Source organism: Culex quinquefasciatus, chromosome 1, assembly GCF_015732765.1.
Source record: "Culex quinquefasciatus strain JHB chromosome 1, VPISU_Cqui_1.0_pri_paternal, whole genome shotgun sequence".
Taxonomy (NCBI): Eukaryota; Metazoa; Arthropoda; class Insecta; order Diptera; family Culicidae; genus Culex; species Culex quinquefasciatus.
In genome coordinates, this window is record NC_051861.1 from 68,216,931 (window position 1) to 68,232,398 (window position 15,468).

The 15,468-nt window shown below is 52.3% G+C and overlaps 2 protein-coding genes across 2 annotated transcripts; both read right to left on the reverse strand.

The window, feature by feature from the left end:
• Nucleotides 1-7,657: 7,657 nt before the first annotated feature.
• LOC119770234 (bromodomain-containing protein DDB_G0280777-like) lies at nucleotides 7,658-8,656 on the reverse strand. The gene has a single exon (XM_038264691.1). The coding sequence runs from the start codon at nucleotides 8,654-8,656 to the stop codon at nucleotides 7,658-7,660; it is 999 nt and encodes a 332-aa protein (XP_038120619.1).
• Nucleotides 8,657-9,764: 1,108 nt separating this feature from the next.
• Nucleotides 9,765-12,540, reverse strand: LOC119770238. Its single transcript, XM_038264699.1, has 3 exons — nucleotides 12,018-12,540; nucleotides 11,253-11,976; nucleotides 9,765-9,771 (listed from the first exon to the last, which is right to left on the reverse strand). Exons 1-3 carry the CDS (start codon nucleotides 12,538-12,540, stop codon nucleotides 9,765-9,767), a joined length of 1,254 nt encoding a protein of 417 aa, XP_038120627.1.
• Nucleotides 12,541-15,468: the final 2,928 nt, after the last annotated feature.

The following is a 15,468-nucleotide window of genomic DNA, read 5'->3' on the forward strand; positions in this document are numbered from 1 at the left end:
ATCAGCCGGTGTAGACAGGCCGCCAGCTTGTCCGGGCCCATCTTGATGAGTTCAGCACCGATACCATCCTTACCCACTGCTTTGTTGTTCTTCAGCTTCTTGATGGCATCCTTAACTTCCCTCATCGTGGGTGCTGGCTCGTCCCCGCCGTCCACCATACCGCTGACGTCGATTCCCCCGTCGCCCTCGTACTCCGCCTCTGGGCCGTTCAGGTGCTCGTCGAAGTGCTGCTTCCACCTTTCGATCACCTCGCGCTCGTCCGTCAAGATGCCTCCATCCTTATCCCGGCACATTTCGGCCCGCGGCATGAAGCCTTTCCGGGATTGACTAAGTTTCTTGTAGAACTTACGCGTTTTGCTTCCATATGGCTCCAGCAGGCCTCCAGAGGGCTTCGGCGAGCTCACCCTCGTCAGGCAACGCAGCTTCGAGTTCCCGCGCGTACTGGGTAGCGACCTCCGGATCCTTGAGTCGCTCCAGGTTATACCGCTGCGGGCGACGGTACCGGATCTTGTTGACCTCGGACAGGCGTTGGCGCAGCTTAGCCACCACCAGGTAGTGGTCCGAGTCGATGTCCACGCCACGGTAGGTTCTGACGTCGATTATGTCCGAGAAGTGCCGACCATCGATGAGAACATGGTCGATTTGCGTCTCCGTGTCGTTTGGTGATCTCCAGGTGTACTTGTATAGGGAGGTGTGCTGGAAGAAGGTACTACGTATGGCCATGTTTCGGGAGGTAGCGACATCGATGAGTCGTAGGCCGTTCTCGTTCGTCTGCTGGTGGGCGCTGAACCTCCCAATAACCGGTCTAAACTCCTCCTCCTGGCCGACTTGAGCGTTTAAGTCGCCGATGACAATCTTGACGTCGTGTTTTGGACACTTCCTGTACTCGCGGTCAAGAAGCTCGTAGAAAGCGTCCTTGTCATCGGCGTCGCTTCCATGTGCGGGCTGTGCACGTTGATGATGCTCAGGTTGAAGAATCGGCCCTTGATTCTCAACCGGCACATTCTGTCGTTGACTGGCCACCAACCAATCACGCGCTTCGACATTTCGCCCAACACTATAAAAGCTGTCCCCAGCTCGTGTGTATTGCCGCCGCTCAATACATAGTGTAGTCACCGTACTCCCGGTGGTCCTTCCCCGTCCAGCACACCTCCTGCAGCGCCACGACTTCGAGACCGCGGACCCGCAATTCTTTGGAAAGAATGCGGTCGCTCCCATCGAAGTTGAGAGACCTGCAGTTCCACGTCCCGAGTTTCCAATCCCTGGATCCCCGAAAATCGGGTCGGCGATTGGATCGGCTCGCATCTGGAGCTCTCTGCACTACTGTTTTACGGCGGGTGCGTGTAGCCATCACCAACCCCTGTCTCGCCGGAGGACCGTCGTACCAGGACTGTTTAAAGTCCCACCCTGGCACTGGGACTGTTAGCCAGCCGCCCTAACCTGGGGAACAGACGCTGATCCGAGCCGCCCCTAACCTGGGAACAGACGCTCGAGGGGGTCCTAACTCTTTCTGCTGTAAGCCGCCCCTAACCTGGAGAACAGACGCTTACCTCGACGATGGAGCAGGACACCGGTTTCCTTGAGCCGCCCCTAACCTGGGAACAGACGCTCGAAGGGGGGTTCGCTCGCCTCTATAGGAGCCGCCCCTAACCTGGGGACAGCCGCTCACGGGTAGAAGGAGTCGAAACCCCAATTGTTTTGGGCCGCTTCTAATATGGGGTACAGTCGCCCAAAAACGGGGTGGAGGGGTGTACGTACGATCTGGTTGATTTAATTCACTCCACTTTAGCACAAAAAATTTCTTTTAAATTTTTTAAATCTTTTGTTGATTGTATTCTGCCGCACACTTTTTCACTCCGACCCACTGTGCGTGTTGAAATTTCTTTCACACTTCCAAGCAGCACTACACCCAGCTCGTTCACGACGACGACGATACCAGCACACAACACAATCGCGGTGCGAAAGAACGAAGGCGACGACGACGATGGTATTGTACTTGCCACGCGGGAAGCACTTTATTGTTCTTGTTGTGGCTCGATTTGATCCGCAAATCGGCACAAAAAACTCGCGAGAATTATGACGGATTCGCGATCGTCGAGCACTGCTTTTAATGTCCACCGGTTCACTGCAGGTTCCGGAGAGTCTCAACGGAATTTCACGCCGCGATGTACCGGCTGACAACGATTTTTTGCGATAAAATCGACGGACCGGCCGGAGCGCGACACTACACCAGCTCGCACACTGCACTCATTTCGGAGGTCGGAGACGAACATTTTATTTTTCGATTCACAATTTTCGACCAGTAAATGTGGTCAAAGCCATTTTTGGAGGTATTTTTTTGGACTATTTTACAGATAACACTATCAAATTTAAAGTTTCAAACAAAAATCCATTCGAAAACATGCGCCATAAACTGTGTTGGCGACGTAAAATATTCGGACTTCTTGTAGCAAACTCTGGGTTTTGTGGTAGAGTATAGCTCAAAGCTAAAATATATATTTAAATTCAGTTAGGGTTAAGTTCAAATTCATTCGCGTATTAATAGTTCAAAACTTACATTTAGTCTCCTACTTTCACACTTGTCACAAACAGACGAACTCTATCAACGAGCCAGAGTGCTCGATTAATCAATTAATTGCTAAAAAATACAGTTCTGGTTAGAAATATAAAGAAATTACAGAAAGTATAATTTACCAAATTCAACTGCTAGTATTTTGTTTAATTGCTAGTTGACAACTGATACCCTTAAACCTGCGAGATCATCGTCTTCTCTTATCTGTCTTCCTGCGTCAGCGTGACGGATCTTATCTATACCATTTTTATTCAATCTCGTTTGGGCGATGATCCGAGGGCACGGTCGGCGCAGTCGGCGCAGTCGGCACGGTGTGCTCGCAACATCCTCCCCCACGTGTCGCATGATGATCTGCACCAGAATCCTCAGCGTCACCAACGTCCAGCAGAGCAAGCTTGACGACTGCTCGCTCACGCACCAGACCCTTCGATGTGTGTACATCCGCTCGACGTATTCTGCCATCCTTGCCGGGATACGTCCTTGCAACGCGTCCTCGCAGCCACCCGTTCCGATGTCCTTCGTCCACAACAAGCACGAGATCGCCCTCTTTGATTGGTCTCACCTCCTCAAACCATTTAGTCCTCCTCGCGATCGTCGGCAGATATTCTTTCACCCAGCGGCTCCAGAACTCGTCCAGTGTGTGCTGGATACTGTTCCAGCTGTTTTTGATAGCCGCGCCTACGCCGACCGGATCCTTGACGGCCTGCTGAACACCGCTCGAACTCAGCATGAGAAAATGTTTGGGACTCACTGTCTGCGCTCTCCAGCGGCACGAAAGTCAGGGGGCGCGAGTTGACCATATGCTCCGCCTCCGCTAGTAGGGTGACCAGCGACTCCTCATCCAGCTTACGTTCCACCGGGATTGCGCCCAGTGCAGCCTTCACCGATCTTACCATTCGTTCCCAGCAGCCACCCATGTGCGGCGCGGCCGGCGGGTTGAATCGCCACTGGGTGTGCGTGTCCGTGAATGTGCTGCTGAGTTCGTTGTGGTTGACCTTGGCTAATTCCTTCGACAGCTCTCCACTGGCTCCTTGGAAATTTGTACCGTTGTCCGAGTATATCTCCTGCGGCGCTCCACGTCGCGCGATGAACCGGCGGATTGCTTTCTTGCACGAGTCCGTTGACAAGCTTGCGACGAGCTCCAGGTGAACTGCGCGGATCGTCAAGCAGGTGAAAAGCGCCACCCAGCGTTTCGCAACACTGCGTCCAACCTTGATCAGGACCGAAGTAGTCCACGCCTGTGAACGTGAATGGGCGCACGAAAGGGGACAGCCTCACACGTGGAAGGGGTGCCATCATGAGTGCCACCGCGATGGCCTTTTTTTATGCGGCAGAAACAGCATTTACTCGCCACCTGCCTTATCAGGACCCGCAGCTTCGGTATGTTGAACTTCTGCCGTATCTCGTTGACCACCGTCTCGTTGTTTGCGTGGCAAAATCTTCGGTGGTAGGAGTCCACGAGCAGCCAGTTCACGCGATGTTTGTTCGGGAGAATCACGGGAAACTTGGCGTCAAACGCGGCGAACTCGGCGGCCTCCCAAGCGACTTCCAGCTCGAAGCACTCCGCTGTCGTCCAGCAGAGGGGACAACTTCAATATGCTGCTCGACGTCTCCAGACACTCTCGTTTCTCGGCTGGCACTAGCAGGTTCTGGTTCAGCGTGGCGACCTCGTCCGGATAAGCGTCGGATTGAGCCAAGCGCCACAGGCTTCGTTCGGCTTTCTGCAGCTCCTCACGTGTCAGCGCGCCCGGACAGGTTTCCTGCTTCAGCTTCAGTCTGCGCGCGAGAAAACGATGGACGTAGGCGATCATCCTCAGCAGGCGTTCCCATCGCGAAAACAGATCCAGTCGAATGATGGGCTTGACCACGAAGTGGCTGAACATGAACGCTGGCCTGAGTTCTTCCGTCGCCTCAACCCGCTCGAGGCAGTCTTCGGGCCAGTCTTCTTCTTGACCGTAAATGAACTTGTGGCAGACGTAAACTTGCGCATCGGGGTCGAAAGTTGGTCCCTTTTTACCCCACTTCGTAGCTTCGTCGGCGACGTTCATGCGCGATGGACAGTATCTCCACTCGGCGGCCTTGGACAGTGACAGGATCTCGTTGACCCGGAACGCCACATACGGGCGAAATCGGCGGAGGTCGGTTGACCTGATCCACTGCAGTGCCGTCTTGGAGTCCGACCAGAAAACGACCTTCGAAATAGGGAGTGAGTGTCCGTCCTCGATGGTCTTCCACAAGCGCGATCCAGTTACGCCCGACTGAACTTCGAGACGTGGGATGGGAAGCGGCTGTAGAGGTGCGACCTTCGTTTTGGTTGCCACCAGTGAGCACCAGACTTGGCCACGATCCTCCAGACGAAAGTATGCCATTGCGGAGTAAGCCTGCTCGCTGGCGTCGACAAACACGTGGAGTTCAATGTTTTCAGGCTGGCTGGTTCGTAATCCATGAAATAGCAACGTGGAACTCTCACCGTTTCGATTTTGCGCAGCAGCGCGATCCACTGCTTCCAGCGTCCGATGAGCTTCTCCGGGATTTTGTCTTTCCAGCCGACGCCGGATCGCCACACGTCCTGCACGAGTATTTTTCCGTGGATGACGAAGACGGCGACTAACCCGTTCGGGTCATAGATGCTCATCACGATGCTCAGCAGCTGGGTCTTCGTCGGCATCACCTCTCCAGTCAGCAGCTTCATGTTGTCCTCCCGCAGGTTCAGTGCGAACGAAAACATGTCTTCGTCTGGCAGCCACACCATTCCCAGCAGACGCTCGAACCCGCTTTCCTTCTCGATCACGAAGTTCTTGACCGTCGTAGGGTTGACCGCTCCGATCCGCTCTAGCACAGTTTTGTCGTTCGAGATCCAGTTCCGGATGTGGAATCCAGCTTTCGCGTGAACCTCGGCTACCTCCAGCGCCATCGCAACTGCTTCGTCCGCCGTATCGACACTGTCGAGGTAATCGTCGACGTAGTGCTTGTTGCGAATCGCTGCTGCCGCCTTCGGGTGATCTGCTTCGTGTCCGTCAGCGTTGAGATTTTTCACGTACTGCGAGTGGGCTGGGGAGCACGTCGCCCCAAAAATAGCGACGTCGGTCACCATGGTTTCCAGCGGCTTTTCCGGCGAATCTCTCCACAGGAACAGCTGCGCGCTGCGATCGGGTTACCGAATCTTCACCTGGTGAAACATGGCTTCGATGTCTGCGCAGATGGCGACCTGTCTCTCCCTGAACTGGAAAAGCACGGACAGCAGCGGCGTCAACAAGTCGGGCCCCTTCAACAGCATGGTATTCAGGGACACTCCGTCGACCTTGGCAGCCGCGTCCCAGATCACGCGTACTTTGCCGGGCTTTTTTGGGTTCAGTACTACTCCGAGGGGCAAATACCAGGTCCGGCGAGGGTCAAAAGTGTCCAGTTCCGCAGCGGTCGCCTTGTGCGCAAAACCTTTAGACTGGAAGTCCGCAATCTGCTTTCGAACTTGATCGTACAGTGCCGGATCTCGTCCCAGGCGTCGCTCCAAACACTTCATCCGCTTCTCCGCCATCGGTCTGCTATCCGGAAACTCCACGTAGTCCTGTTTCCAGAGAAGGCCAGTTTCAAACCGCCCACCTTCGACTCGTTTGGTAGTTTCGGACAGAATCTTGTTGGCACGCTGATCGTCGACGCTCTCCTTGCTCGGTACTGCCATGACTCCGAGGCTTTCAACCGCAAAGAAGCTCTTGATGTATTCGTGCAGGTCAACTTCGGCTTGTTCCTCAGAGATGTGGAACTGGCGATGGGCGAAAGACTTTGTAGCCGCCGGCATACTCCCGTAGACCGTCCAACCGAGGCGCGTTTTGGTAGCGATCGGTTCTCCTTTGCGTCCTTCCCGCAGCTTCAGTGTTGCGAGCAGGTGCACGTTGTTCAGACCGATGAGTATTCCGGGAACCGCAGACTGCAAGCTCGATAGTGGCAGATCCTGCAGATACGCGAACTCTTCCGCCATGGCCGCGACGTCCATCGTTTGTTCCGGAAGTCCGAGCTTGTCCACCGTGTACACGTTCGACGCGACGAACCGCTGCGGACGATCAGCGCCAGAAATCTCCAGCTCAACCTCCCGCGTCTCCGAGAAGTTCTTCTTGATGCCGGATGTCCAGTGGATGCACAGAGATGCTTGCTTTCCTTCCAGGCCAAGGGTTGCCGCCAACTTCCGCTCCAGGAGTGTCACCGACGAGCCGTCATCGAGAAAGGCGAACGTGTTTACTTTCCCTTTCTTTCCGTACAACGTGACGGGCAACATACGGAACAACGTTGATATCGTCGGTTGACGGTGCAGTGCGACTATGCCGCTCGTTGCGGGCTCGCTGCGCTTCGCTTCCGTGGGTGCTTGTTCGTAGTGGAGCAGCGGATGATGCTTCTTCTGGCAACCTTGGACTCCGCAGGGATCGCTTTTGCACGGCCAGCGCGAGTGGGCAACCAGACAGCGACGACAAAGTCTTTTCTCCTTGACCAGCTTCCAACGGTCGTCGAGACAAAGTTTGCTGAACTTCGAGCAGTTGGCCGCTAAATGGCCGCTGTTGTCGCACATCGGGCACACCTTGATGTTCGAAGACGGACGGTCCGTCGGCTTCTCCTTGATCTCGTCGTCACCCTTGCGCCGACCTTGCTCGGCAGTCGAGTGCGTGTTGACGTACGCCGCCTTCTCCTTCTTGGGCCGGAAATCGTCCTTGGCAGCCTTCGCAGCGAACAATGTCACGCCGCTGGTAGCGGTCGCTATTTTCGACATGTAGTCGCCGAACACGTTGAGGTCCACTTCTGGCAGTTGCTCCTGGTAGAGTGCCCAATTGAACATTACGTTGGAAGGCAACGGCAACGAGCTCGTGCAGCAAAATGGGGTTCGACAGGTGCTTCTCCATGCCAATAGCCTTCAAGTGCCCACAGAGATTGTGGACCACCAGACCGAACGAGACGAGAGACTCCAGCTTGTCCGCTCTCGGCGCGGGGTCGCGCGTACTTTCTCGATCATCGTGTGAACGATCTGCTCCGGTCGTCCGTACAGCAGCTTCAGAGAGGTCAGCAATTGCGGTATCGTCGACGGATTGAGGAGCAGGCTGCTCACTTCTTCTCTCGCCCTCCCTGGATCGCACGCTGCAGTCGCAACAGGTTCTCGTTGTCGGTGTATCCGCACGTCAGCGTAGAGTGGTTATAACTGCTGATAAAGATCGGCCAGTCAACAGGATTCCCTGTGAAAACTGGGAGTTCTTTGTTGACCACCTGACGTGCAGCAATCTGCTGCGAAGTCGGTCCTTGGTACGGAGGCGGTGCCGGCAGCGGCGACACGAGAGAGGGGAATGATCCAACGGAAGGTACGACCGACGGTGTTGTCAAAGTAGACGACCTTGAAGATGAAGATCGAGAGCTCCTTACGGAAGAACTGCCAAAGTTTGCAGAGGCGCGAGATCGCTCGTTAGATGGAGGTGGCAGGACATCGTCAACGCTTGGTACAGATGTTGTTCCTGATCGGATGCTTTCTGTTGATCGGCTTTCGTTGTTTTCGACCGTGCCGTTGCGGCCCGCTGCCGACGAGTGGTTCTTGTCCCGAGATTCTGCCAGCTTTTGCAGCCTCTCGAGCTCTCGCAAACGGTCAAGCTCTTCTTGCTGTTTGGCTTGCTGTTGCTTCTGCTCCTTGAGACGCTGTTTCAGCTCCCGCTTCTGCTCGGCCAGCTCTCTTTGTTGCTGCTGCAGTAAACGCTGCATTTCTTCCTTCTGCTCTGCTTCCACCTGCTGAAGTCGACGCTGCAGTTCTTGCTTCGGCTTCGCTTGCTCACGTTCTTGCTGCTGCAGCTTGCGTTTGAGCTGCTCTTCCCGCTGGCGCTGCAACTGCTGGTCCTCGGCGCGCTGATCCTCGAGCTGCTGAAGGAGCACAAGCAAGTTTTGCTCGTTTTTCTTCGTCTCTTCGCTTAACTCTTCTGGAATCGGGTCGAGATCCTTCCGCTGCATGCTGTTTCGCCACTCCTCGAAAGCGGTTGAGGTGACTTTGAGGATCTTCGGGATAGCACCGGTGTTCTGCGGCTTCCCCAGTGAGATTTGCAGCAGTTTGAGGATGCTTTCCATGGTGGTAGGTGGTTCTGGAACCTCGCTGGGTGGAATTTCAGCCGCGGTCTGCCCGGGGTCCTTGGGTCCCTCAGGGATCGACTTTTCGCTGCTTTCCTCGAGACTGTCCGGCAATAGGGAGGAAATGGAGAGAAACGTACGGCGATTTGTTGAACGAAGCATTTGGCGAAGCAAGCGGAGTAGACGTGAACTTCACGTGCAGACTATCGGCCTTGTCCTCACTCAGTGGCTGAACGTGATCTTCAGACTCGGTCGTCTCCTTGTTTACGCCTGGACCGGTGTTCCCGGTCTCAGCCTGAGCATTGAACCACTTCTCAACCCTGCTCGTCGAAGCGCGGCTGTCTCTGCTACGGACACTACGTCCCCCATCTTCTTCTTCCTGTTCCCGAAGAAGCGCGTACTTCTTCGAGCTGTACAGGTACTGTCGCTCCAACTGCGCGAGTCGTTCCTTCGTGAGCGCTTCCTGGATCCGGAACTGCTCCTCCATCTGCTGCAGTTCTAGGGCAATTCGTGCCGAACGTGTACTGCTCACATGGGAGCCCGATGAACGGGCAGATCTTGGCCGAAAGGGCACGCAAGTACGGCACACAAACGGCGGCTGATTGACGGTTGCGGTGGTGACGTTCGCGCACGAGAAGTGGAAGTACAGCTCGCACTTTTCACACCGCACCATGTACAGCTTGGCGTTGTTCGGCCTGGTACATCCAGCGCAATCCTGCTCATCCCCTCGCTCCGGTTCGACGACAGACGGCTCGAACGGTTTCGCTGCATCATCTCGAGCGTCTCCAATTTGGAGGTTAGCTGCTTCTTGAGCCACGCGCGTCATCGAGCGGGTCTGACGAACGAACGACTTGCGGGGATTCGAGGCCATCGTATATAAATCTTTGAGTTTCTGTTGGCGACGTAAAATATTCGGACTTCTTGTAGCAAACTCTGGGTTTTGTGGTAGAGTATAGCTCAAAGCTAAAATATATATTTAAATTCAGTTAGGGTTAAGTTCAAATTCATTCGCGTATTAATAGTTCAAAACTTACATTTAGTCTCCTACTTTCACACTTGTCACAAACAGACGAACTCTATCAACGAGCCAGAGTGCTCGATTAATCAATTAATTGCTAAAAAAATACAGTTCTGGTTAGAAATATAAAGAAATTACAGAAAGTATAATTTACCAAAATTCAACTGCTAGTATTTTGTTTAATTGCTAGTTGACAACTGATACCCTTAAACCTGCGAGATCATCGTCTTCTCTTATCTGTCTTCCCTGCGTCAGCGTGACGGATCTTATCTATACCATTTTTATTCAATCTCGTTTGGGCGATGATCCGAGGGGCACGGTCGGCGCAGTCGGCGCAGTCGGCACGGTGTGCTCGCAACAAACTGTTTAGGCCCAAAATTTGAAGCTTTTTCAAAATGTATTTCCAGAGATATTGCGATTTTAGTGTTTTTCGTCTTATTTTTACCCTATTTTTCCTATTAAATTTTTGGATTTATTACTTACTTTACTTTATCAGCAACAGGTCTATCGACCCAACGCTGAACTAATCGAAGATTTCCAGGATGCTCGATCTTGGGCCGCTCGTCTCCAGTCGCCCACAATGTTGGCCGCTCTTGCATCTTCGTCGACTGCACACAGCCAACGCGTACGAGGCCTTCCACGAAGCCGACGACCCCGTCCAGGTTCACTGCTGAATATCGTTTTAGCCGCCCGCTCGTCCGACATTCTGGCTACATGTCCAGCCCACTTTAGCCTGTCGTGCTTGATGACTTTTACGATATCAGCATGTTTGTAGTCTTGGTACAGCTCGAAGTTCATGCGCCTGCGCCACCGGTCTCCTACTTGCTTGCCGCCGAAGATAGAACGCAGGATTCTCCGCTCGAAGACCCCAAGTGCTCTCTGGTCAGCCTCCTTTAGCGTCCACGACTCGTGACCGTAAAGAGCTACAGGGAGTATCAAGGTCCTGTACAGCGTGATTTTCGTAGGCGTCCTTAGGCTGCGGGACCTTAGCTGGCTACGAAGACCGTAGAAGGCCCTGTTTGCAGCACTAATCCGCCGTTTCACTTCGCAGCTCACATCGTTGTCGCACGTCACGAGTGTACCAAGATATACAAATTCATCCACCACCTCATATCTTTCTCCATCTATTTCCACCTCCGAAACACCATCACCTGCACTGCCACGCGCTCTGCCAGCGACCAGATACTTGGTCTTGGCAGTGTTGATGGTCAGTCCGATCTTCGCAGCTTCCCGCTTGAAAGGGACGAACGCCTCCTCCACTGAACGACGGTCGATACCAATGATGTCGATGTCGTCAGCGTATCAAGCAGCATGTGCGATTTAGTGATGAGTGTTCCGTTTCTTTGCACGCCTGCCCTTCGCGCAGCACCCTCCAACGCTATGATGAACAGTAAGTTCGAGAGAGCATCGCCCTGCTTCAATCCATCCAACGTAACGAAAGCTTCAGATGTCTCGTTGGCTATTCGCACGCTTGATTTTGCTCCGTCGAGCGTTGCACGAATCAGTCTTATAAGCTTCGCCGGAAAGCCGTGTTCTACCATAATCTTCCAAAGTTCGTTTCTTTTGACCGAATCGTACGCCGCCTTGAAGTCGATGAACAAATGGTGTGTTTGCAGGTTGTACTCCCGGAACTTGTCGAGGATTTGTCGCAGAGTGAACATCTGATCCGTCGTTGACCGACCCGCTCGAAAACCGCACTGGTATTCGCCGACAAAGGTCTCGGTCATCGGTCTCAGCTTGCTCCACAGGATGCGGGAGAGTACTTTGTACGCTGCGTTGAGGATTGTGATGCCTCGATAGTTGGCACAATCGAGTCTTTGCCCTTTCTTGTAGATTGGGGTGACGAGCCCATCTAACCAGTCGGTCGGAAGCTGTTCTTCGCACCAAATGCGTAGGATGATTTGGTGCAGAATCTCGGTCATCCGCGTACTCCCGTGCTTGAAAAGTTCGGCCGGAAGTCCGTCCTTTCCCGCGGATTTCCCGTTCTTGAGCTCTTTAACAGCCTTAGCTACTTCCTCCAACGTAGGCGGGTCCACAGCTTTTCCATCTTCCTCAACGTGTATCCTGTCCTCGACGATTCCCTCTCGTGCCTCACCGTTCAACAGCTGCTGGAAGTGCTCCATCCACCTAGCCGCCACCGCAGTCTTGTCTGTCAACAGGTTGCCTTCCGTGTCGTTGCACATCACAGGGGAAGGCGTGGTTTTCCTTCTTACACCGTTGACAGTCGCGTAAAACCTCCGCTTATCGTTCGCGTTGTACTGTGCTTCCGCTTCGGCAAGTACCGTTTCGTCGTACTCCCGTTCTTTTCGGCGGTGGATTCGTTTTCTGCTCTTCGCAACTCACTGTATCGCTCACAGTTTCGGCGCGTACCCTTAACGAGCATACGCTTCCTGGCCTCGTTCTTCTCGTCCGTCACTCGCTGGCACTCCGCATCGAACCACCCTTTGGGTTTGCGTCCTCTGGTCGTGCCGATCACTTCGGTAGCCGTTGTGTTGACGATGCTCTGGAGGGCTCCCCATTGCTCGTCCAGGTTACCCGTAGGCGCGTCCTCGTTGATCCGCTCGTCGAGCTTCCGACTGTACTCTGCAGCAACGTCGCTGCTCGCGAGGCGCTGGACGTTCAACCGCGCTATCCTCGCAGTCCGCGGGGTCAGCACGTTCGACAGCCTAGCTCGGATTTTACACGCTACCAGGAAGTGATCAGAGTCGATGTTCGGTCCTCTGTACGATCGGACGTCCATCACGTCCGAGAAGTGTCGACCATCCACCAAAACGTGATCGATTTGTGTGCACGATTCGCCATTCGGGTGTCGCCAGGTGTGCTTCCGAATGTTCATGCGCGCAAAGAAGGTGCTACAGATAGCCATTCCTCTGGCTGCGGCGAAATTGACCAAACGTAGGCCGTTGTCATTCGTGCGAGGATGAAGGCTCTCCTTGCCGATGACAGGATGGAAGAAGGCTTCCCTTCCGACCTGCGCGTTTGCGTCTCCGATGACTATCTTCACGTCGTGTCTTGGGCACTCTCCATAGGTCTTGTCAAGACGCTCGTAGAAAGCGTCTTTCTCGTCATCGGGCTTGTCGTTCGTCGGAGCGTAGATGTTGATCAGGCTGTAGTTGAAGAATTTGCCCTTAATTCTCAACACGCAGATCCGGTCATTCACCACCTTCCACTTGATGACTCGGTTCTTCTGATCCCCAATCACTACGAAACCGACTCCGTGCATCGCCTTTTCGCCGCCACTGTAGTAGATGTGGTACTTGAAAGAGGTGTTGGCGATGGGGTCCACCGCCGTGAATTCTCGCTCTCCATGACCGGGCCATCGAACTTCCTGGATGGCGGCCACATGCACGTTCAGCTTGTGCAGCTCCCGGGCAAGAAGGCCAGCACGTGCAGGATCTTGGAGAGTTCGAACGTTCCAAGTACCGAGTTTCCAATCGTTGTCCTTTTACATCGCCTGGTCTGATGCCGATTAATCCGTCCTGAATTTCTTCTTTTTTCTGAGTTGGTGATTTACTTCGGTATGCCGCCTAACCAGGGCTGCGAATACCTAGTCTCGGGGTGGGGCTGCCACCTTGCAGCTTCCGGGACCCAGCTGCGGTTTTCTCTCGACACCGTAACGGGGGCTTTTGTCTCGAAGCCTAACGGTACAGCTACACCCTCCGAAGAGGGTGGAGCCCCCCTTACCCTGTCAGCATACTACCAAAGTTTCCACCGGGGGTTGGTTACCCGATCTCTGCAATGGTTACTAGTATCCCGGCCAGCACCGCGGGGAGGCCAGGGTATCGGAGTTACAGGACAAGAGGCTAAAGGACCACTTGGTGGGTCTATTTTATACCTACGGTACATAATGTACCTATGGTACGCGTTGTCCAGTCGTTCGCTGACCGTTCGCTTGGATTTATACACAATCATATACTGAACATCAAATTCAAAGTCTCAGCCCATTATCGCTCGAAAAGTCGTCAAGTCGAAGCTTCAACGCCAGCGCTTTTACGCTTGCGCGTGAAAGTGTTCTTTCTGGTTTCTGATAATTGATCGACAAAGTGCAATAGCGATACATATTTTTTTAGTTAATCATAGACTAACATTATAGACTGAGTACCCTTTATTTTTTTTTCTAATAATTTCAATCCACTATGTTTTTCTTAATTAAATTCAAATGTCTTGCGACAAATAATGTACTTCTGAAATTTAAAAAAATGTATTTGAGGTTTAGCCTTAAATGATTCGAAGCTTTAGGTAAAATTCTCACTGGATGGTATCATTATGTTTTTGAAAAAATAATTGCACCAATATATTTCTCGGAGTTTCATCATTTTGTAAGAAAGGCTCTATTTCACCTCTGGTGATATTAAATCGGGTTTTTAAAATGAAAATTTTGGGGGAAATATTTAAATTAATTTAAACGCTACGCGTCAAAAGCTTTAAAAATGCACCAAAAGTAGTGCATGAATCATTTGAAACGATAACTCTTTCGTGAATTTTTCGTTGGCGCTGAAAAGCGCCATTTTGTTGAATTGCAGCAGAAGTTGATTCTTGTGGCCATCTTCTCGAGCGTCCATCCAAGTAGGCCTTGTTTTTCTCCTTCGACGTCGTTTTGGCAGCAATTTCACGCACACGCCGACGTGTTTCTTCTTCTCGGAGCTCGCTCTTGATTTCCTCCAGTCTTTGATTTTTTCCGCTGCTGCTGATCGTTTGACGTTTGACACTTGCAAGCGAAAATTGTTAATATTCGTTCATTTTTTTAAATGAAAATGTTGGGGGAAATATTTAAATTAATTTAAACGCTAAGCGTCAAAAGCTTTAAAAATGCACCAAAAGCAGTGCATGAATCATTTGAAACAATGAATTGTGAATTTTTCGTTGGCGCTGAAAAGCGCCATTTTGTTAAATTGCAGCAGAAGTTGATTCTTGTGGCCATCTTCTCGAGCGTTCATCCAAGTAGGCCTTGTTTTTCTCCTTCGACGTCGTTTTGGCAGCAATTTCACGCACACGCTGGCGTGTTTCTTCTTCTCGGAGCTCGCTCTTGATTTCCTCCAGTCGTTGTTTTTTTTCCGCTGCTGCTGCTGCTGCTACGATGTTGTCGGTTCGAACGATGACGATGGAATGAAAATCGTTGGCAAAAAAGCTGCCTTCACGACTCCACGGCAAAACAAAACAGCCAATAGGTCTATTCCCGTACTGCAGAATTCTGCAATTCTGCACAAAAACGGCAGCAGAGCGTTCCCGTACTTTTCTGCAACAAAAGTAACTTTTCTCTCAGGTAGAACTTTCAGTGAGAGAGAGGTAGAAGTTGCAGCAAAACCGTTCCCGTACTTTTCTGCAAGCTCTCTCTTCTCTTTCTTGTTGAAACGAAACGAAACTAAACTATTGGTACTACGCCCCCCGGGGCATGGCCTTCCTCTAACGTGGGATTTCTGCTCCAGCGCCTCTGACGAGACAGGAGAAACCGGGACCGACGTTTTACTTCACCATCCGATAGAAGCTCAGTGGATAAGGCGGGAATCGAACCCGCGTCTCATAGCATCATCGGGATCGGCAGCCGAAGCCGCTACCCCTGCGCCATGAGACCCTTCTTGTTGAAAAGTTACTGCAATTTGGTGTGATGGATGTTGACTACACGCTTACATAAAATGAGCAAGTTTTGTTAAATTAAGCATTATTATAAGTTGTAATTATAGATGATTTTGGGGTAGTTTTTTGATGTCTGGTTTTATTGAGAACGATTTTTTATGTTAACGATTTCAGGCTTAGTTCAAACAGCACGGCTAGTACCCCTACAAAAAATTGTACT

Bases quoted from the DNA above. Each gene is read 5' to 3' on its own strand.
- LOC119770234 (XM_038264691.1), bottom strand. From the start codon at position 8,656: ATGGAAAGCATCCTCAAACTGCTGCAAATCTCACTGGGGAAGCCGCAG.
- LOC119770238 (XM_038264699.1), bottom strand. From the start codon at position 12,540: ATGGCTATCTGTAGCACCTTCTTTGCGCGCATGAACATTCGGAAGCAC. The intron at 11,977-12,017 runs GTGAGTTGCGAA...ACCGCCGAAAAG, and splicing joins CCGAAACTGTGAGCGATACA to AACGGGAGTACGACGAAACG.